Here is a 22,371-nt window from a genome sequence, read left to right as displayed (position 1 = left end):
AAGTTAAAGTCTCTAAAAGCTTACCCTAAGGTAAAGTCGATTCTGCGACCAAAAGACACACTTCATAACGACACATAGCTGCTCCAACAGCACCACAACAAACGCTGCTCCAACAGCACAAAAACAAACGCTGCTCCAACAGCACAACAATAAACGCTGCTCCAACAGCACAACAACAAACGCTGCTCCAACAGCACAACAACAAACTCAACACTTGGATCCGACGACACTCCTCGTTTTTCCAAAACTATGATTTGACTTCCAATGCCTTCCTTCGAGGTTGTTATCATTACTTAAAGATTTTGAGGTTATTTAAGGTCTTATGAATTTTCTTTATAAAATAGATTCCATTTTGTCTTATCGCAAGTCTTATACATTTTCAGGATCTCCCAATCCCAAGTCGCTTCCAGAGGAGGTCTCGATCCACTAAACAAAATTAAGACCCGAACCTCGTTCGTCCTATCAAACTTTCTCAAAACTCTCAAAATAAAATCGGCATGACCTGCCCGCTATTCTCACCATTCAGAAACTCAGATTCCAGTACAGAGCATATTTAAATTATCACAATCAACAACATGTCATATATCAATAAATCGCATCATAAACACTTAGCACTTAGCATATAAAGCATGCACCACACATCCTAGATTACCCACATAGCACATAGCATGTAAGACAATCTCAAAAACATTCAGTAGATGAATCATCTACATTGTCAGCCGACGCCTCAGAAAACATTTTCCAATCACACACAATTCCAGTGCATAAACAGTAAACAATGTCGAAGCATCGACCCTAAGCATTAACTAGAGATTCAGTGAGAAGCCCTCACTTGAAAGTTCTCCGGAATGATCAACTAGTGCTTCCTCGCTCTCAAAGTGTTGGTCCTCGGGGAAATCCTCAAAAGCACCTTTACAATAAAATCACAGAATACTATAAGAATCTATCGAAAACTAAGCTATCGATACTTACTAAAGTTACTCGAAGTAATCTATACTCTAAGGTACGATAATCTAGCGCGAAAGACAAGTTTTCGGAAAAGGAAATTTTCCTCTTCCTCCCCTATAGGGCTCGGCCACTTTTGGTAATTGTGGGGCTCGATTTTTCTTCGATCAAACTTGGTTCCTATGCTTTCATAAGCCGTAACTAAGGGTATTCTGAACTCGGAAAAATTATCGGATCAAAAACTGTCGCAGGGGTATTTTGGTCATGATTTTTAACTTAGGATTTTCAAAACTGAAATCCCAAAAATAAAATTTTGCAGGGACGTCACCAACGACGTTTATGACAACTAATCCTACTAGCACTAAGCTAAGGCGATAGTTTTCAGCCTAAAGGTTGAAGCTTTACTCCAAAAGTTCCAAAAATGGGTATTTTAGGCTCAAATTGATTCCGGCGGAATTCCGGCGACATAACGGAAAATCCAACCCGGCAGAAGTGATCTTGGGCGCATAAGGAAGAGGTTTAGAATCAGAAATGAAATAATCAGGATAGTTTTGCAAAAACCCATAAACTATCAGCTCAGAAAACTCTACAGAAAAGCTATGGAAAAAGCGATCGGAGGTAAGGATTAGCGACTATACCTCGAAGCCTTGAAGTAGCAACTAACGGATCAACGATCAAGCAAGCGATGAACAAAATTCTTCTTCCTTCTTCCTTGTTCTTGGCCGCGGGTTTGAGGAGAGACAATGGAGGAAAATTTGAGTTTTTCTTCCTTTCTTTGCTATATATAAAGGTTGGAAATTCGCGGGAAAATGAAAGTTTCGCGAATCTGATTTTTCCGGCGTCATTCTCCGTGAATTAATAGATATGTTTTGGCGAAAGAATTCCAAAACTAAAATGAGGTCTCTTTGTATTTTTGGCAACTAAAGCATAGTCGGTATAAAACTATTTTACCCGATAAGTTGCTTTTTGCATCGGATGTCGGAATGGAAAACTTCCTTCTGAAGAAAGATTGAAATCATCAAGAGAAATGGGTGTACGCGTGTAGAATATTCATTTGAAGCTCTGAATAGATAAAGTCTTCATCGTCGAGAAATTCTAGGGTTTTGAAATACCAGGGATTCGGTTTCGGCAAACTTCCGATGATTGGAATCGGACGTTCGTAGATCCTAGAGTTTTGCCTCGAAACAATTGTGATATATGGAAAAAAAAGAGAAGTTCTAACATTTCTCTGAAGATTTTTGGAATTAACTGCCATCGTGCCTAAAAGTGAAAATTAGCTATATACTAGGGTTTCTGACCTAGGTTTAAGCGTAAAACGTTCGTGCTATAACTTTTATCGACTTCGATAAAATCCTTTGACTTTTCCTGAACTTTCTCCTTCACAAATCTATTTCATTTACTAAACTCTTGTTCAGGTTTCCCTTCACAATACTTCAACCCTAATCGTAAATGGAAATCTCTTCCACTGATCCTAAGCTTAAAATCTCGGGTCTTACAGTGCTATAACAGCCAGATCTCTAGCTAGCCTGGCAGCGGGCAACCCACCGAGGAATGAAAATATGGATTCGCCAAGCACATCGAGCCTTACTAGCACAACACGAGTAGAGTCGCAAGAGCTACGATACTGGAAAAGCAAGCTGGGACCTAAACCAAGAACCTTCACTATTACAGTGGACCGTCCAACATCCACAACACAATCCCCTGCTGCTAGGGACGAACCTGAAATTTCAGGCTTACACAGGGTGGATACAACTCCGCAAGAGATACGTATAAGACCCAGGTTCATAAGGATGCCCTCACCAGAATACTTTGATCCGGAACCTGAGGAGGAGACTCCTGAACCCACTAACCTCACAGCAGCCCTACATGGTTTCACTATGTCTGAACTAAACCGACACTCAGAGTCTTCCAGAGTAGCGGCCTCAGAACCCATTAATCCCACCCCAACAAACAGAGATAGCCCAACAACAAGTGAAGAAGAGGAGGACTCAGACTGGCATGGCCAACAACTCTTAGAAGAGGATTACCAGAGAGCTATAGAAAGGTGCAAACGCAACAATGAAGACTTGGGCGAATATGGCTACCGCATGAAAAACAGAGAAATAATGTGATCCCTGGGGATGGATGAAAGAAATCCACCTCCATCCCGCAGACCCTCTGCCATGATCTATAATCCTGACCCCCCTCTAAGACTAACTACCCATATAGACCACCAAGTACTTCCACTCAACTTACCCACAATTAACCTAGGCCACCCAGAACCCTACACCAATCTACCTACCATGAGCTATTCTACTGAACCAGAGGTAGTAGTTACCATTACCACCCCCATCTTAATCTCGTCATCGCGAGAACTATGTGTGAGACCCCAGCCAACCTACTTTGTGGAGTTCCCCAATGACAAAGAGGATGAAGAAACCAACAACAATAATCCTATTAGTCTAGAGCAAGAAACTTAATTAATAGTGGGGATGCACCAATCACTCTCACTGAAAAGAGGAAGAAATGAATAATCCACACAACTGGATGAGGAGGACCCAGACACCAATCAACCTTTCCACAAGAAAGCTAAAGGATCCCAGCAAGGAGAGACTTCCTCCCTTGAATCTACGCCTGATCACAACCATTACTATTCTATGGCTGAGGAGGCGGGCCTACCCTTTCCCCACCCCTCTCCATGAATACAATGAGCTGGAATTTTCGGGGAGTGGGTGTCGCTGCGACAATGAGAGAGCTTAGAGCCCTTGTCTCTAAGTACAGGCCAGCCATCCTCTTCCTGATGGAGTCTCGGGCCAGAAGGGAGAGGATTTTGACTATTAAATACAAACTGGGATATCGTAATATGTTCTGTGTAGACCTGATTGGCACAGTAGGTGGCCTAGCCCTGTCCTGGAATGAGGACTTATCCATTCAGATTCTTGACAGCTCCCCTAATTATGTACATGCTTCTATCAGCTTCCTTCCTAATATGAAGAACTGGATCACCACCTTCATTTATGGTAGCCCAACTCCCCAAGGTAGAAAAACCTTGTGGCCTCGCATCTCCCACCTCCACCCTAGACTTGATACCCCTTGGAATCTAATTGGTGATTTCAACGAAATCCTGTTTTCCCATGAAAAAGAGGGCCTCAGACCCCATTCCCATTCAGGAATCCAAAGGTTCAGAGAATTCTTGCACAACTCATAACTAATGGACATGGAATTCAAAGGCAATAATTTCACCTGGGAAAGCAATCCCAGGAATGGCTTTGTGACCAGAGAAAAAATTGACAGAGCCCTCTCTAATTGGCCCTGGGCGGCCTTATTTCCAAACGCTAAGGCCACTGCTTATCACTCCATAAGTTCTGATCATGCTTTCATCCTCCTGGAGCCCAATCCCTGTACACGAAGTATCACTCATTTCAAATATGAACTTTTCTGGGATGATCATATACAATGTAAGGATATTGTTGAGGAAGGGTGGCACAATCCCACCCATGATACTGACAGTTGGAAGGACCTCCTTAATCGCCTCAAGGGTACCAAAACCAGCCTCTGGGTCTGGCACAAAAAAACTTTCAAGGTGGCTAGCATAGAGATAGAAAGGCTGAAACAACGGATACAACAAATTCAGAAGAGGGGCCAACACCAAATCATTTGGGAAGAGGTGTAGAACACAAAAACTCAAATCGCTCAACTTTGGCAACAAGAAGAGTACTATTGGGGACAAAGATCCAAGATTAAATGGGAACAATACGGGGACTGCAATTCTCGCTTCTTCCATGCTTCCACTGTGCAAAGAAGGAGCAGGAACAAATTAGAGAGATTAAAAAACCAACAAGGTGAATGGATAGAAGGGCAGACCGCCATCATAGAAGCTTTCACTGATTATTATTCGGAATTATTCACTGCCCAAGGAACCCAACACATTGACAACTGCTTAGAACATTTTCCTACTCACGTCTCTGAGGAGCTTAATATTAAACTCAATGACCAGGTTATAGTGCTAGAGATTATAAAAGCGGTTAACTCTCTAGGTGGGCTCAAAGAACCAGGCCTAGATGGGTTGAATGGAATGTTTTTCAAAACTCATTGGAGTATCATCAAGGATGTGGTTTGCAAGGCTATCCAGGATTTTTTCACTGATGGGATTATTGCTCCAGAAATTAATGAAACTGTTGTGGCTTTGAATCCCAAAACCCCCACCACTGAATATGTTTCTCAATATCGGCCCATCAGTTGTTGCAATTATATTTTCAAAGTAATTTCCCGAATCATTGTTACTCGTTTGAAGGACAGTTTAAAGGACATTGTCTCACCAAATCAGAGCGCCTTTGTGGGTGGTAGGATGATCCAAGACAACATTTTGATTGCTCAGGAAGCCTTCCATGGTCCTTTGGGAACTAGATATGAGCAAAGCTTATGACCGCTTGGAATGGAATTTCTTAGAAAGAATCTTGATTGCCTATAGTTTTGAAAGGACTTGGGTTTCGTGGGTTATGTCTCTTGTTAGAGGTGCTACCTACAAACTTAAGATTAATGGGATCCTAAGTCACAAGATTATTCCACAGAGGGGTATCCGATAGGGGGACCCACTTTGCCCCTACCTCTTTGTCCTTGCCTCTGCTGTCCTATCTTTTATGTTGAACCAAGCTCTTGCCAATGAGACTCTGCAAGGTATCAAACTAGGCAACCATGCCTCTTATCTTTCACACTTATTCTTTCCTGACGACTCCCTCCTTTTTGCCAAGACTACTCAGCAGGAAGCCCTCACCCTTATGCAGATTCTAAACTCCTACTCTCTTGCTTCTGGCCAGAGAATTAATTTATCGAAATCAGGTATTATTTTCAGCAGCTTTGCTAGTGCCCACACAAAACAAGAATTCTATAACATCCTCAACATTCCCCCATGGGATAGCCCAGGCCAATATCTTGGCCTCCCGGCAATTTGGGGCCGTAACAAAACAAATTCGCTGGGTTGGATCAAGGATACCATCAAAGAGAAGATGGATGGCTGGAAGAGCACGCTCCTTAACCAAGCAGGAAAGGAAGTCTTAATTAAATCTTTACTCCAAGTCATTCCTTGCTATGCTATGGCTATTGTGATATTTCCAAAGACTTTTTGCTTTTCTCTTAATTCTATGGGTGCTAATTTCTAGTGGAGGGGTCAAGGAAGAGAAAGAGGGATTCACTGAAAGTCTTGGGATAACATGATACAGAGGAAGGATAAGGGTGGCATGGGTTTCCGGGATTTCAATTGCCAGAATATAGCAAATTTAGCAAAACAGGCCTGGAGAGTGATGACCAATCCTGAAGCTCTTTGGGTTAGGATCCTCAAATCAATCTATTTCCCCAACCACAATTTTCTTGATGCACCATTCGGACATAGACCTTCCTGGATGTGGAAAAGCTTGCTTAAAGGAAGGGATTTCCTCAAGGCTAATGGAATGTGGGCTGTCGGGAATGGTGCTTCCATTGATGTATGGAATTCTACCTGGATTGCCTCGGGGGAAAGATTAGACAAGCCCAATTCAGCACCAGAACTCTCAGTTAGCAATCTGTTATAGGGTGAAACTTAAGTACAGTGCCATAGGTCCAATTATTACTGTTGGCCAATAAAAAAATGACACACAAGTTATTTTTTCCCTCTCACTAGCTCTCTCCGTTAACATAAACGTTTCTCTCTCTTACGATAAAAAAAACGTTACTCTCTCACATAGTCACATCCATATCATGTCTCATAAAAGCAGAGAAAACCCTACTGTCTTTCTATTTTCCCCAAACTGAAATTGAATCCTCCGCACCCCTTGTGCTTTCTAATCATGCTTCAGTGCCATTCACACCAGCTGCAACTCCCTCATCAAAAGCATGCAAAAGGCATGACACCATCATAAAAATGTGCTCCCCTGAATTATTCTTTTGCAAAACCCCAAAAAATCCCATCTTCATCCATGTCTCTCAAAAATGAATTTCACAGAGACAATTGGAAAGCTAGAACCTTTTCAACTCTCTCTCTCATGTACCCTTCATTTTATTCAATTGGAAAGCCAAAATTTTACACACCGATCTGGCAATTAAAATTAATCATGTGTGGGATGTTGTTTTGGTCTCGGTTTTATGCTTCAGATCTGCAAACTCACGGTTTTTCAGATCAGATTTCCATGTTAAATTGATCGTTATTGTCACAGTTTATCAAAGGAAAAAAAAAAACCCACTTCTCTCCATGGATGAAGATTGAAGAGCGACTCGCCGTCGAGATTCCAACATAGCCATCACTGCCCTTCATTCCAGTGCTTTTTTTCTTTGCAAAAATAGAGGAAACCCCATCGTAGAGGGGAGGGAGGGAGAGATGGAGCAGGCTCTACTTTTTTTATGAAAAACTTGATATACAGGAAAAAGAAGTAGGGAAGAAGAAGCAGAGAGAAGTTAAAAGAGGGGATAAAGTTAACTGAGATTTAACGGAGGAGTTAGTGAGAGAGTAAGGTAATCCAGGTGTTATATTTTCATTGGAAAACAGTACAAACAGGACTCATGGTACTATACCTAAGTTTTTCCCTCTGTTATATCCTCTTGGAAGGGAATGGGACCTGCATAAACTCAATGCTCTTTTATCTCCGCTTTTGGTCCAAAAGATCATGGTCACTCCTACGAGCCTATTTGAGACCTCTGATGTGTTTTTCTAGCCTCACACATCTAGAGGAGACTACACAGTTAGTTCTGGATACCAAGTTGCACTAGCAAACAGGCCCACCCCAATTTTACAGAGTGGCAGTTCCCATCAAACTCACAATGAAATCTGGGGTTGTACCCCAGAAAATCAAACATTTTCTTTGGAGAGCCTGCCAGAATTCTTTGGCAGTGAAGAGCAACCTCCACAAGAGGAAACTAGCAAACACTAATATGTGCCCTATCTGCCACCTTGGACCAGAAACAGTTGTACACATGTTTTTGCTCTGTCCATGGACTTGTCCAGTCTGGTATGGTTCCCTCCTTCAGTGGTCTATTAACCCTCGTGGGCTTGCTACCTTTGATGCTTGGTTCCTAGACAAATTTCTATCTTACTAACCTTCTCCTCTAATTTTGACCGTGACCTCACCACTCTCTGGACCATTTGGAAGGGCAGAAACAAGACTATCTTTCAACTGAAAGATCCATGCCTTGTCTCTGCCCTGCAACAAGCAGCACTACTAGCTAGCACTACGGACTTGCTCAAACCAACTATAGAGAAGGAGATCTCTCCAGGGAAAGAAAGGCAAATTAGAGGGACTTCGTGGTGTCCACCTGCCCAGGATGTACTAAAGGTTAATGTTGATGCTGCTTGGACACAAGGTCTACAATTCTCTTCAATAGGCATTATCATCAGGGACTGCTTTGCTTCTCTTTTTGCAGGCAACCACAAACTCATTAGATCATTTTCCCCTCTCGTTGCTGAAGCCTTGGAAATTAGAGATGGTCTCCTCTTGGCTCATAATCTGGGCTTTTCGAGGGTGGTGATTGAATCAGACAACCTCAACCTTGTTGAAGCCTGCAGTTATGGAATTATGCAAGGAGATATTAGCACAATCTAGTGTGACATTTTCAGACTAAGAAACCTTTTTCAACTTTGCACTTTTACCTGGACTAATAGGGAGAGAAATTGTGTTGCTCATGAGATTGCAAAACTTTGCCTCCAACAACTTCTTAACCATGACTGGATGTTTAATCCTCCTCAAGCTTTGAGACGAGCTTTGACCAAGGATGCCATAGCAGTTGCTGAGATTAATGGCATGCATGCTACCTCTTAGAGTGCAAATCCACTGGCTGGCTTTTCTTCCTCAACCACCAGCTCCGGAGGAAGTGCTCTTGAACAGCGAACCAACCTCATCTAGGCTCTCAAGACCAGTTTGGCCCCCTGCTCTTTTGTATCTCTCTTCCCTTGCTTGTGCATGGCTTCTAGGATGGTCTTCTCCTCAGTTTGGATTCCTCTCAGTCTCTCTCACCTATGCTTTTATGCAGGGTCAGTGGGTGGTTGAAGAGGAGCTTTCCAAGATGGCTTTTGGGTTGGAATCAAGTTTGCCTTAAAGTTATCAGTCATGTGCACCAACAGCTACTTTAATGCTTTTGTTTGTTCCCCTATGTATCACATGCTTTGATTTTGTTGGGGTTCCCCCCTTTTTGTATTCTGAACTAACAAACTTGTATCTGCTTCCCCGCGTGGGCTCTTACAGTGTTTCGCTGTGCTTTGTTTCTGGCTTAGGCCTTTTGGGCTTGGCCCTCTTCTTAATACAATCAGTAATCATTGACCAAAAAAAAAATATTTTTTCTAAATATACACTATATTTAAGTGGTAAGAGCTAGGGGACATATGAATTGAGTGGGGGAGGTCCATGGATTAATCACTAGAGGGTGCAATTTATTTTTCCGATGTGTCAAAAAACATATACAAGAGATAATGAAAATTTGAAAACAACTAAAATATAAGAAAGAGATATTAATTGAATTGGCATGTTTTTAAGGGTAATATAAGAAAGTTAATTTTTTTCTACTAATTTATTGGTGATTACTACTTTGCTTAATCATATAAAATTAGATAAAAATGACTGATAGATATAAATAAAATAAATTGTGTATTTTTTAATACATGTGCTAAAATCTTAACGTCACATATAAAAAGGAACAACGGTAATATTATAATCAATAAACTTTGGGTGATCATTAAATATCATTAAATTGGAGTACTGAATTTTTCATTTCGAGAAATTCTATATATTCTTCATTTGTTCATTTATATTGTTTTTACAATTTCAATTCAAGCGCGAGTATTAATAATTTTTTTACCAATTACATTGTTAATTTATTATACTTTATAATGGCGATATGAAAGTTGAAGAGTCAAAATTAATAAAAGATAAAGAGTACTCCATATTAAGAAGTTTGATCAAGTTCATTTCCTTAGACATACATTTGATAATAATTTTAATAAAAATGAGAATATTAATATATTTTTTAATAAATGTGTCAAAATCTCTCTCTATAAGGTGGAGATGGAGAAGGATGAACAATTCAATTTCCCGTAACATTCTTTGTTTGCATGGATTAGTTGTTTTGGTCTTCTTCCTCCGGACAATTATTTATCCCTGCTCATGACATTGAAAGTGTGTGGAAAATCAGAGCTCAGACCCAATTATAGAAACAACAAGGACATGGCATGCTTTCTGGAAGGAAGGTACTTTATGTAGATATCTACAACTACAACACATAAATTGGTCTGGTCAATCAGCCCAAAAGATATGGTCAATTAGTGTTCTCTAATCTAATTTTTATTACATTAACTCCTAGACTAGAAATGTTAATTACACCAATTGCAACAATGATTTTCCTACTCAGTTTGTCCTTGTGATTATGAATTTATAATAAAACAAATTTTTAAACTCTTTTTTACTGCCTTTGTTGTAACTTCCGCAAATTTTAAAATCTGTATTTTCTATTTCAACCAAATTGTTATGACTCAAAATTTCTGCTTGTAAAGGATAAGCACTACAGTGCACGGTGCTGGTATGTCCATGTGGTCAATTCCAAACAAATAGCTATTCACAAATTGGGAATTGGGAACCAGAATACCAGATGATAATAGTGATAATAACTAGAAAGGAATGTTGAATGAATAAAACCACACTCAATATTTACAAATAGCTATTCACAAATTTGTTTACTTTCCACAAATCTACTACTTCTTATTTGTGAACCTCCTTTTCACTGTAGCTAAAAGACCTCCAATGGAGTAGCGACACCTGTCATGCTCTCTGACCTTTTTTTATTTTTTTTCACTCTGAAAGTTGAAAACGACGTCGTTTCCGCTTCAGCACTGTTTCTCTCCAATCTCTCATCAACCCTAGCTGGCAATCGCGTGTTTCCTCTCCTTTCTACCCACTCTGCCGTACAATTCATCATCTTTCGTTTCTCTTTCGCCTCCAATCTCCCTTCAACCCTAGCTGGCAATCACGTCACCTTGACCAGAAGATATGCTTTCCACGATCTGCGGCTTCTTCTCATGGCTTCTCCGGTGCTGGCTTTCACGTCAATCCTTCAACCAATACGTGGGTAAGTTTCGTAACAGTTCTCCATTGATTGTAGCTGAGCACATCTCTTTCGTTTCTCCTAAATTTGTCCTTTATTTGAATTTTTAATCTGATATTTTTTATTAGATTGGGTGATTTGGTACTTGATTTGCAACTATTACCCGTGGTTAGGTTGGGTTCATCAGTTATTCATGCATTTGTCATTTCCATTCTGATATGCATCTGTCATTTCCACTCTGATTTAAAGTTGGGATTAGGTTTTTAGGTCTAGGGTTATATGTGGAATGCACAATCTCTTCTTCTTTGAATTTTTTGATCAGATCCGTTTGTCTATAAATTCTCACACAACCCTCACTCCAGCACCATTTACACAACCTTTGCTGCACCACAATTCACTCCACTACATTTCACACAATCCTCATTCAAACCTCTCAAAATCCAAATATGCAGGAATATTAAATATCATATTTTTTATCTGTGTTCATCCAATGAATCTATACTGTTTTAGTTATTTTGTAGGGTGAGAAGATTGAAGCAAATGTGCAGCAATCAATGATACTAAAATTATGTAGTTGCTTCCTGGAACATGTAAGAGTTCTTTAATTCCCCTATTTTTCTATCTTCTCAAACTTCTGGTAGTACATATTGGTATATATATATATACGAAACTCTTGCTGTGTTATTGCTTCTCATCCTTATATTGTGAATACAATTAAGAATTAGAGTTCAGAAATATAGCTTCAAACAATTATAATGGTAAAAGTTCATAGAGACACCTGTCATGGTTCTCTTCCAAAGTGTGTTTTCAATTGGTATTAGTTGTTGCTTAAAAGACAAGGGTGGGTAATGTAAGCTTTGGGTTCAAGAATGAATCAGTCATTTGATCCTTCAAAATAAAATATTGACTGTCTCCTAATTTTATGACTCACCTAAGTATTTTCTCTGGAAATTTATTTAGCATGATTTTCATTTAGATCCAATGATAATTTGTAGGCTTTATAAGCTGGATTACTTTGTAGGCTTTCAATCAAAAGTGCTAAAATTAACCTTGGAAGAGAATAATTGGATTTAGAATCCTTTGATCAATTATGGATTACTTTAAAGTGATTTTAATCCTTTAATCAATCTGTCATTTAGAATCAATAACTTGATTACTTTGTAGACTTAATAAAACCTGGTTTCAAAATGACAGTTGGCTGCAGCAGTAGCGACATGTTTTTGGTATCAACTACATTGGCTTGATTCATGCTTTCATCTCTTCTTCTTATTTTTTATTCATCATCTAAATGAATGGTGGTGGTTTCTGGTTTTGCACGTGTGTGTACAATTTATCTAATGTCAAAATTATTGATTGATAATTGCAAGACTAATTAGAATTTTTCTTTTACTCTCTATCATAAGGATCAAACTTCTACTTTTTTCTTCTGTGTGTCCATGTTTTTATATACATTTTTTAGCGTTTACTCTCTGTCATAAGGCTCACACTTCTATTGATAATTATTTTTACACTGTTCTGGTTTTCATTGAGTGCTTCAGAGTTCAGATTATGAAAATTACTATGATCTTATATTTTTACACTCATATATTAATTGTTTTTTTAGTCAGGGTTCATAAGGACTGATTTTTAGCTTGCCTACTAAAAGAAAACACTGGTTGTTTCGAACTTATTTTCAGAAGCTGCTTAGATTAGCTTATGAATTGACATACATCCACTTATAAGCTATTTTAGGCCTATTCCAATAAGTTTCTTAGATTATCTTATGAATAAGATCTTATGTGAAAAGAGCTTAGGCAATAAACACTTACTTAAGTTATTTACCAAAACACATATATCACTCATGCTCAAATTTCTAACATTAAATTTCCAAAAAAAATTTCGACCTCTATACCTCAATGTGCATTTTTATGTGAGTTAAAACAGCTTTCCTGCAAAAAACATTAGACCATAAGGAGCATATTCCTAATAACATGTACTGAATTTTAGTTGTAAAAACATGGTTCATGGGTGGAGAAGTTCTAAACATGATCCACTATAGAATTAGCTAAAGTACATATAATGCGGCAATGAACTTGAGTGGATGAATTTGAGTACTCTCCAATTCACCTCTTTCTCCCACTTAAAAGGATTATTATTCCAAGTCTACTTATGTTCACTTCTGTCATTAGCCTCAGTTTTCTTTTAGTTTTAGTCATGGTGTTATTTAATTGCAAACTGCACAATTCATTAAGCCCTTGCCTTTATGTTCATTACTGAGCAATTCTCTAAGCTGAACCAGTTTCAAGTGGGAATTTGCTTCAATCTGTTTATCTGGGTTCGTTGTAGACAATAGGTAAAACTAATTCATTTCATGGTAATTTAGTTAACTTATTTCGTAGAAGGATGATTGATCCCATGTGTTTATATCATTTTCTAGAGATAAGCTAATATTAACTCATAACTGATTATTGATGTAGGTATTCAATTGATCTTGGTTGGAGTAACTAAACTTGATTTTAATCACTTCCTTTGAGTTTTTATTACTGTTGATTTTGAATACTGGAAGCATGTAGTTTCCAAGTCTTATCTAAATGGGATGGGAATTCAATAGTCCAATATGTGGGATGTTATGGATATGAGATCGATCCATGGAGGGTGAGTAAAATTGTTTCTAATGTTGCTCTACATTATATTAACCTCTTATTTTTGCCTCCTGTACTTGACATCTTTGCCTGTCTTTTGAATTTTAGGTTTGCTGCAACTTTGAAGGATTTGAAAGTTTGGGTAATGAATGTGGTTACAATAGATACACTTCCTATTAATTATGAACGAGATCCTATGAATCTACATTACATGCTTTGTACCAGTTCTATGTATCATCTTTGGAAAGTTTTGGTGCACACATCTTAGCGTAAGATCCATATTCTGCTCATAATTAAGAATTGATTGGCTCTATTAACACAAATACTGTGGGATGCATCTTGAAATTGAATGGAAGGTAGTTATAATTCTGTCATTGCTTTATTAAGTGCAAAATTAATTTTATTTGAATCTTCCACAACTAGGAGTATTATCATTCTAGAGATAAACAAGAATGAGTTGCTAATAAGTACATGCTGCATCTTATATCGTAGAAAACAACCAGACTATCTTATTCCTTTGCAGAAGGATGGAAGAATGTCATCGCTTCACATTATGGTTATTAGTGGTCCGTCAATATTGATGTAGAGAGCTTGCCATAGGTTCCTCACACTGAGGGTTGATTTTGCCGATGAGAGAACTTTGCCATAATTGACTTTGACAGACATCAGAGAGACTTTCAAGAGGCTTGTGGCTGAATTGAAGAAGACCCATCAAGAAATCTTGGATGCTATGAAGAACCAAACTGTAGATTTGGTCTCAACTGGTCACCCTACTCAGTCTGTCAGTAGATCTTTACTGCAATAGCATGGAAGGTCTGTCCATGACTTTACTTTCCTGTCATAACTAAGGAGGACTTATGTAGTTCATTTGTTGTAGAAGTTTCTTTTTGGAAGAAGAAATTCAAATAGGAAAAGAAAAAAAACAAAGTTACCTCTAGGAGTTCCCATAAGGGAAGTTCCCTTCCACATCCTATCATTTAGATTCATTGGAAACTGGAAATGCATGTCTTGTATAAACAAGAAATGTTAATATTGTTTCTGGAATTGTGACAATTATAGAATAAAGCTCAATCTTTGTTGTTGGTGATCATTTTCTTATTTTTCATGATTTTCATGATAAGGGATTGTTTATCCCAGTTGTATGCTAAAGATATAACATTTGATAATAAACTGGAACTTGATGAGGCCTTACAAAGAGAGGTACTTTCATGATTCCATATACAATATATGATACCATTAATCACATGGTTCACCATCCAAATGATTTTATGAATAAATTGGGACACTATTTAAAGCTCCTGAATATTGGCCAAGAAAATTACAATGGAACTATCCATAAATTGCACAATATAATTCTTAAGTGTGTGGTGTTAGCAAAGCTTAATGCTGAACAAATGAATGGAACAGTCAAGTAGAATGATTCAAAACTTGGAAAGGCTATGCCCTGCCATTGAAAACCAATTTACTATATGGATAGAAATTATTTTAACCGGTGAAAGAGAGCTTTGAGAAAGGCTTGTGGATTTTAGTTTGTCTACTTTCCAAATTAGTATGTCCTCCCCTGAAGCTACTCCTTCCCAACCTAGCTATTATTGTTAAAAAATACTTGGTTGTTGGTATCATGCTGAACTAGCACAGATACAACTATGGATTGCTTTAGATCAGGAACATGTATGAGAGCGGTCGGAATTCATTGTATAAAAGTTACTCATAAAATCATATATATGTATATCTTATTTATTATTCCTTTCTCCTATTCTGTTACACTATTGTTTTTTAAGTTTAAGCTATAATATGTTTATAGTTCTTTCAAATGCATTGTAAAATAATTTTTTTATTTATCTGTTTATTTTATTAGAGCTAAAGACGAGAAAATATCTTATATAAGAGATATTTCAGTACATATTAAGAGGGTTGATTCTCAACACTATCTATATGAAAATAACAAGGGATGTTCCTAATTTTTTTAGCGGATTTAGAAAAAAATCATATATGTGGATAATAAATTGTTCCCTGAATTTATTATTAAAAACTGTGAACAATCAAATGAGACAAAGACCATGTGGCCAAACTGCAAAGCATTGGTTAGTTAATTTATTGAATTTGCCAAATTCAAAATCGGTAAAAATTATTATGTGAAATATCTTTGATAAATGTTACTCATAAAATAAGGGTAGAATGTCATCTATCAGTGATAAATAAAACTGACCGTTAATTTATTTGATATAACATCAATGATTATATAACTCATGTATTTATCACATAATTAGTCTGAGCAAATTGTTGAACATATTTCTCGTGCATCGCACGCACAAACGGGTATCTTTTGAAAGTGAGATATGAATAAATCATTACTTTTGGATATGTATATAAGTATTTTCTTTTAGTTTTAAATATCTCTCTCATAGTCTAATATGTTATTATATTTCAGCCAACTTTTCATTTTTTATAGTAAAGATTGCGCCAAATTACAAGTCGATAGGGGTCAAACACAATTAACATTTGAAACTCATATAATGCATATAAGAAAAATAAACATAAGATAATAACGATATATAAGTGTTTGACTAATTAATATTGTATTCTTAAAAAATACATAATTGTATTATTCAATATACATCAAATTCTGAATAATTGTAGTTAACAGTGGAATTCGTGAAAAATTATCTGTGCATCGCACGGACAAACGGGTATAATCCTAGTGATACAAAAACCCCACTCCCCGGTGTGACTTGGACTCAGGGCCGGCCCTGGGCCTGTGCAAGCAGGCCCACAGCCCAGGGCCTCCAAAAAGAAGGGCCCCAAAATAAAAAATTTCATTAAACGTTTATAATAAAAAAAACGCTAAATTATTAAAGTAAGAAATGTCAGTACTGTTGGCAACATTAAGGCTAGTTATAACCTCTCCTCCCTTGCTGCCCAGGTTCGAATCTGACTTGCTACATTTTGTATGATGTTTGACGGAAACTTTCGTCACAAAAGTAGCGACGAATTATCTGCTAAATTTCTTAAATAAGTGTAATATATTTTTGAATTTGTTAATGCTATTTACAATTTAAATAGATAATGTTCTTAAAAAAACTTATTAGGGGTCCATTTTATTATTTGCTCAGGGTCTCCGAAATGTCGGGACCGGCCCTGCTTGGACTTAAACCAAGCCAATCTAAAACATAAAGGAGACATACCTTTGAGATTCTTAGTAGAAGAGAACAAACGGTTCATTTTGCTTCCAAGAAAACAGAGGGTTCATCAAAACTCTGATTCATTTTGCCTCCATTAAAGAGATTGTTGAGTCGTTCTTGAATGTCAAACATTCCATACTCAATATACTTATGAGCATGCTTACCAAGTACATCTTGGAACCTCCCTATGAAGATTCCATAGGCTGGCAGCAAGACATTTTCCAGAGATGTTCTTATCTCTTCCCTTAGCTTATTATCATAAACACGCCAAGTGGACTGAACTCTGGACATCTGCTCTAAGCAGAAGTTGAACAAATCGAGCTTTTCTTTCATTAATTCTGCTTCAACATCGGACACCATCAACTCATTGTTGTTCAGCTTCAACAAGTCAAACACCTTATCCCATGAGCTTCTTAGATAGAGTTCAAGGTTTTGATGAACTAGTTCTCTGCTTCTTGGGAACCAATCTTTGCCGGAAATGACTACCATTTTCCATTCTTCACCCATTCGTTCGATATGCCTCCAATTATTCATCATGAAAATACAGCTCAGAGCAGGGTCTTTGTAGATTTTGGACTTCTCTACCAATTTTCTGTCTAATAGCTTAATTATTCGCTCCATCTGTGCTGTAAATGAAGAAGTTCCCGCTCCATTAGTACCTTTAGGGTATTGATGGAAAATTTTCTCTTGTGTCCTCCATGACCTCCAAGCATTAGAGAGGTTTCTCATCACCCAAGTTGTCATCGGATGAAGCCGGCCATCAGCAGCAGCAGCTACCTCTGGGATACGAAAAATTAGTTTATCCAATTCCATGAAGAGGTCTCTGCTAGCTTCTCCCAATTTGTTTTTTACTGCAATTGCTTCATTCATGAAGGAAGCAGGGAATAATGACTGGAATTTCAGAATTAAACCATCCAATGCCTTAAACATGTCTAGTATTGTGAACAAACGCCAAGCTGAAGGACTCCCATCAACAACTGCATTGGCAAAATTCAGAAGCTGAACCATAACTCCATGGCAAGCCTCTTTAAAACAATGATCAGCAAAAGATGAGAACTCTGCAAACACACAATCACACAGACGCTGCTCACCGGGAAATAATATGTTGAAAGTACCACAGAAGCATTAACCCATCTACCAATCATCATACTTAAAAATGCCTTAGTTTTAGGTTCATTGTCCATGTCAGTCTCCCCTAACGCAAACAATTTATGAATTAGGCATACCTGCAAGAACTCTCTCCGCCAGCTGATGTACACCTGGGAGCATTCCTTCTCATAACCAGCAGGCAGCATCCATCATCAACTTTACAATTCCGTAAAGCTCGTTCATCCTACCGGATGGCAGCGCATCCAACAGGTAGTTATCATCAGTTACCAACTCAGCTTCAAATTTACCTTCAAGACACTCCTTCGCACGCTCTGAAAGCATCTTCATGACATTCGAATTTTCCTGTTGAAGCGCCTTCACACAAGTCTCAAGTTGTTGCATCATACCAGCAATATTAGTACTTCTCAGTTGTAGGGAATCCACTTCAATGACCACATGATGTTCATCTTGAGATCCAGTATCCTCATTTTCTATTGAAGGAAAAGAAGAACGAAGAATAACAAGACAGTAGCTAAAACTCACTCCAACAATAGCTAACTGCAACTTAATCTTCATGAGCTGCACTATCAGACATCCCAGGAAGAAATACAGAAAATCAACTTCAAATCCGCACTGGACTTGCCTTGATAAACTGAGTGACATGATAGCAAAGGCAGCTGATGAAATCAGGCTATATACATCTGGTTTCCCGTTCATCACTCTGTCCGAGAAAGAGGAATAGATAGAGGTGATGGCCAGAACCAAAAACCCCATATGAACTTTAAAGCGGAGACTTCTTGAGTGTCGCCATATCTTTGCATACAGGATCATTAGGGAGATTATGAGACTGAAAACACTGTACAGAAATATCTTCAGAAAAGTCCACTCGCCAAATAGATGTTTGAAGGAAGAGCTGAGAGCATAACAAAGCAGTCCAACAACTGCTGAAGCAAAACCCACAAATCTCCATATTTTTGGCTTCATTAGCCATCTCAGAATTTTGATGAGCATTTGATCATTCATGTTGTCTCTCAATTGAGTAAGAATGGCTTTCACAAGACACAGATTTAAGAACAGCAACCATTTTTGACTATTTGATTCAATTGAGAAGCTTCCTCTTATTTTAAAGAGAAACTTTCAGGAAAAGAGCCAAAACACTATTATATTACAACTATGATATGTATGTAGACCACCAAGAATAAAGTCACTCCTCATACACTCCAATTTTCTCTCTCTCTCTCTATCATTTTTTATCACATTACATCGTATATCACATTCATTATTTCTTTCTCATTCTGGGTGTCTACTTATTGTGTGTTTGCCCACCATCTTTTCTATTATATTATCCTATCACCTGCTAGAGATTTTTATTATTATTATTATTATTATGTCCTGAATCAATTCTCTACACAACATATATTAACACATTACAACGCGCCAAGAACTTGATGGGGAAAATCAGCAAGTGCACTGAACTTCATCAAGTAATAAAATGTTATCGTCCTCTAGGATTGTGTGCTAAGCCTAAGACTAGTTTCACTAGCTAAAAGTTGGTTGAGCGCATCAAAAGGTAAATATATGAAATGCAGTAATGGATGGGCACACTCACTTGGCTTGTATCAATGTGCCTCTGATTATGCATCATGAAAACATAGCACAAAGCAGGATCTCTGTAGATTTTGGACTTTTCAATCTCAACCATTTTTTCTCTAATAGCTCAACTCAATTATCCGGTTAATCGGCGGCGTATCCTCGCTCCATCAGCAACATCTATGTATCTTTTTAGAGGCTCCGCCTTCAACCTCAGTGAGCTGCAAGATCATCCATGACTCTGTCTGTCATTGAATGATGTCTGCCTATGGCCAAAGCAACTGATGAATTCACAGTTTCAAATTCAACTTCAAGATATTGCTTCACCTGCTCCAAAACATGCTCATTTTCCGGTGCGGCGGCGTTCATGGAAGAACAAAGAAAAATAATCAGGGAGAGGATGATGCTGATAACGCTGTAAAAAAATATCTTGAGAAAATTCCACTCACCAAACAGATGATTGAAGGAAGAACAGGTGAGTGTGTAGCACGGCAATTGCGTTCCTCCGCTGTCTCCGCCGCCGGAAGAGGACTTTCTGGCACCCCTGAAGATGAAGAGAGATGCAATTTCCAGCTTGTTGCTGCTGCGGTCCTTTGGGGTATAAGGGAGATGCTTGTAATGAATTGGATAGTGAACTTATAGCTAATCCACTGTGTGATTGTAATGTTTCCGGCTTGCTAAGAGATCAGAGATGAGCACTTCCCATCTCTAGGGATTAGAATCCTAGAGGTGTTTGATCCTGAGTTGCAGCATACACTCATTTTGAAAGTTTTGGATTCTCCCAAAAGTGTAAAAGAATTTGAGAGTGTAAGTTTTACCATTCTAGTCTCTAGAGGTGTCTGATCCTTGAGTTGTAGACTCTCATTTTGCATGTTTTGTTTGTTGGTTCATAAACTTTCTAAAGCACAAAAGATAAAGAGTGATGATTTATTAACACGGACAACCTTTTCGATCTCAGTTTCACTTAACAGCATCTTCAACCATGAGTTGCTAGTTGAGTTGCTTAACACTATTTTGGTGTGCTGAAACATACACATACGATTAAGCAACTCATAAGAAACTTATGCAGATTTCGCTTCACACGGTTTCTTATTCTACTTTTGGTTAGGCTCTCATATATCTCATATATATTTATATTATTTCAAGGTCATTAATGAAAGAGAAAATATAATTTTTTAATCAAAAAACAAATAGAAGGAGAATAAGCAATTGTTGCTTATTTAAGTAACTTTGGTAAAATTTAAGCAACAAAAAGTAATATGTTATGTTATATTCCAATGATACTCTAAAATAAGCAACGTTACTTAAGTGCTTCAACTTCATTAAGCAACTCCTATTGGAGATGCTCTTATTCTGAAGATTTGAGATAGAGACCTTGCAAATTTGTGAAGAACAAGAGCGTGGAGGATTTGGACACCTTGCAGATCTCAACTGTAGAAAAAAGTTCAAAAAATATTTCATCAACCGGTCAATTTTAGTAATGCACTGGTGGACAATAATTTTACAAGCCCACCATAAAATTTAGAAACATGTGAGGATTGCATACATGTGCAAAAATATTTTTGTTGTGTAGGCCCAAAGATCTCAGTCTTTTTATCGTTGGAAATAAAGTTATGTGAATGTGTTTGAAAAAACGTCATAGCATAGCCTTCTCGAGTAGCTTTCTCATAGGCGTGAGCGACCTCTTGCCTGTTGGAGGCTCTTTCCGGATGTATTGGTTTTCATTTTGGCCACGGAGTTGAGTTTTCTTTGAGGTTGTTTTGAGACCGACTATCCCCAGCTTTTTGAGAGGTAAATGCGAACATCTAGGGGAGCATCCTACCTTAACTCTATTATTAGCGATTGTCGTAGATTAGTTTTTGGTTTTGATGTTGTTGTTTTTTCATTAGTGCGTGGTAGTGGCAATGTTGTTGCCAATAGTTACTCTAGTAAAACTATCTTTATCTGTCGGTTTTAACATCTGAATTGAGGAGATCCCGGACGAGATGTTTCTGTTGGTTCATCATGATGTATTGACCACTATGTCTTCTTCTTCTTAATATATGCACATTGTTTAAAAAAAAACTTGTATTGTCATCTCTTTATTAATCATTAAAATGCTAATTTAAAAATTCATTATTATTATATGTCATAACATTGTATTTATTATAATAAAAAACCGCTTATTAGTTAATTATAAGAGAAGTTAGCGGTCATGAATACATATGGAAAAGTTTTTTCAAAAGATTAAATTGGGATGATGCAGAGGCGGATTTACCTCCCAGCGAGCTTGGGCCCATGCCCAGGCTCCAGGGAAAAATAATAATTTTTTCTTTGGACCAGCTTCTCTTTTGAGCGGTGGGTGACACTTGACAAAGTGAGTGAGTGAACTGTGAAGAGTGGGTGAGACAGAGAGTGAGTGAGGCAGTGGGTGACAGGGTGTCTTGGTGATCAGCTCAAGAAGATGGTGAGAAATTGGGAATGAGTGACAGGTGTTTCAAACTACTATATTATATACAAAAAGAAAGTAGTATATTCACATTTAGAAACTAGAAGCTACATTTACAGTACTATATTATCAAAACCAAATTTTAAAATGGAGCGGAGTGTCAGATTTATGAAACTTTGGAGTTTAGTATTTTATTATAAAACCTGAGGTAGTGGAGTGTAATTTATTAAAAAAAAAATAGGGTTAAATGTGTTTTCCGTCCCTGAACTTTGAGCGAGTTTTGATTTCTGTCCCTCGCTGGAAAATCTTTCTAGCGCCATCCTCAAACTCAATTCTTTGTACGGAAACCGTCCTTGCCGCCGGTATAGCTCCGGCAGCCGTGCACATGGCCATGCCACGTCATTTAATGAAATGACATGGCATTTAAATAAATAAATAAATTTGTTTTTCAAATTTTAATTAAGCCCTCTGATTTAACCCT

At 37.9% G+C, this 22,371-nt stretch overlaps 2 protein-coding genes across 3 annotated transcripts; both read right to left on the bottom strand.

Annotated features, from left to right (window-relative positions):
- Window positions 1-16,147: 16,147 nt before the first annotated feature.
- On the bottom strand, window positions 16,148-20,239 carry LOC130733887 (uncharacterized). Of its 2 annotated transcripts, none has more exons than XM_057586171.1 (2): window positions 18,010-20,239; window positions 16,148-17,841 (listed from the first exon to the last, which is right to left on the bottom strand). In XM_057586171.1, the coding sequence occupies exon 1, from the start codon at window positions 18,893-18,895 to the stop codon at window positions 18,059-18,061; it is 837 nt and encodes a 278-aa protein (XP_057442154.1). In that variant the 5' UTR covers window positions 18,896-20,239; the 3' UTR covers window positions 16,148-17,841; window positions 18,010-18,058. The 2 variants fall into 2 exon arrangements, with proteins under 2 accessions (XP_057442154.1, XP_057442153.1); XM_057586170.1 differs by having other exon boundaries at window positions 16,148-19,789; window positions 19,912-20,239.
- On the bottom strand, window positions 16,820-17,791 carry LOC130728340 (exocyst complex component EXO70B1-like). The gene has a single exon (XM_057579797.1). It carries the CDS (start codon window positions 17,789-17,791, stop codon window positions 16,820-16,822), a length of 972 nt encoding a protein of 323 aa, XP_057435780.1.
- Window positions 20,240-22,371: the final 2,132 nt, after the last annotated feature.

This window comes from Lotus japonicus, chromosome 1 (genome assembly GCF_012489685.1).
Source record: "Lotus japonicus ecotype B-129 chromosome 1, LjGifu_v1.2".
In the NCBI taxonomy this organism is placed as follows: Eukaryota; Viridiplantae; Streptophyta; class Magnoliopsida; order Fabales; family Fabaceae; genus Lotus; species Lotus japonicus.
The sequence above is the reverse complement of the archived record's forward strand: the minus strand, read 5'-3'. Positions and strand labels throughout refer to the sequence as shown.

What these genes read in the sequence shown, in the direction of transcription:
- LOC130733887 (XM_057586171.1), bottom strand. Translation starts at nt 18,895, where the DNA reads ATGAATGATCAAATGCTCATCAAAATTCTGAGATGGCTAATGAAGCCA.
- LOC130728340 (XM_057579797.1), bottom strand. Translation starts at nt 17,791, where the DNA reads ATGGTTCAGCTTCTGAATTTTGCCAATGCAGTTGTTGATGGGAGTCCT.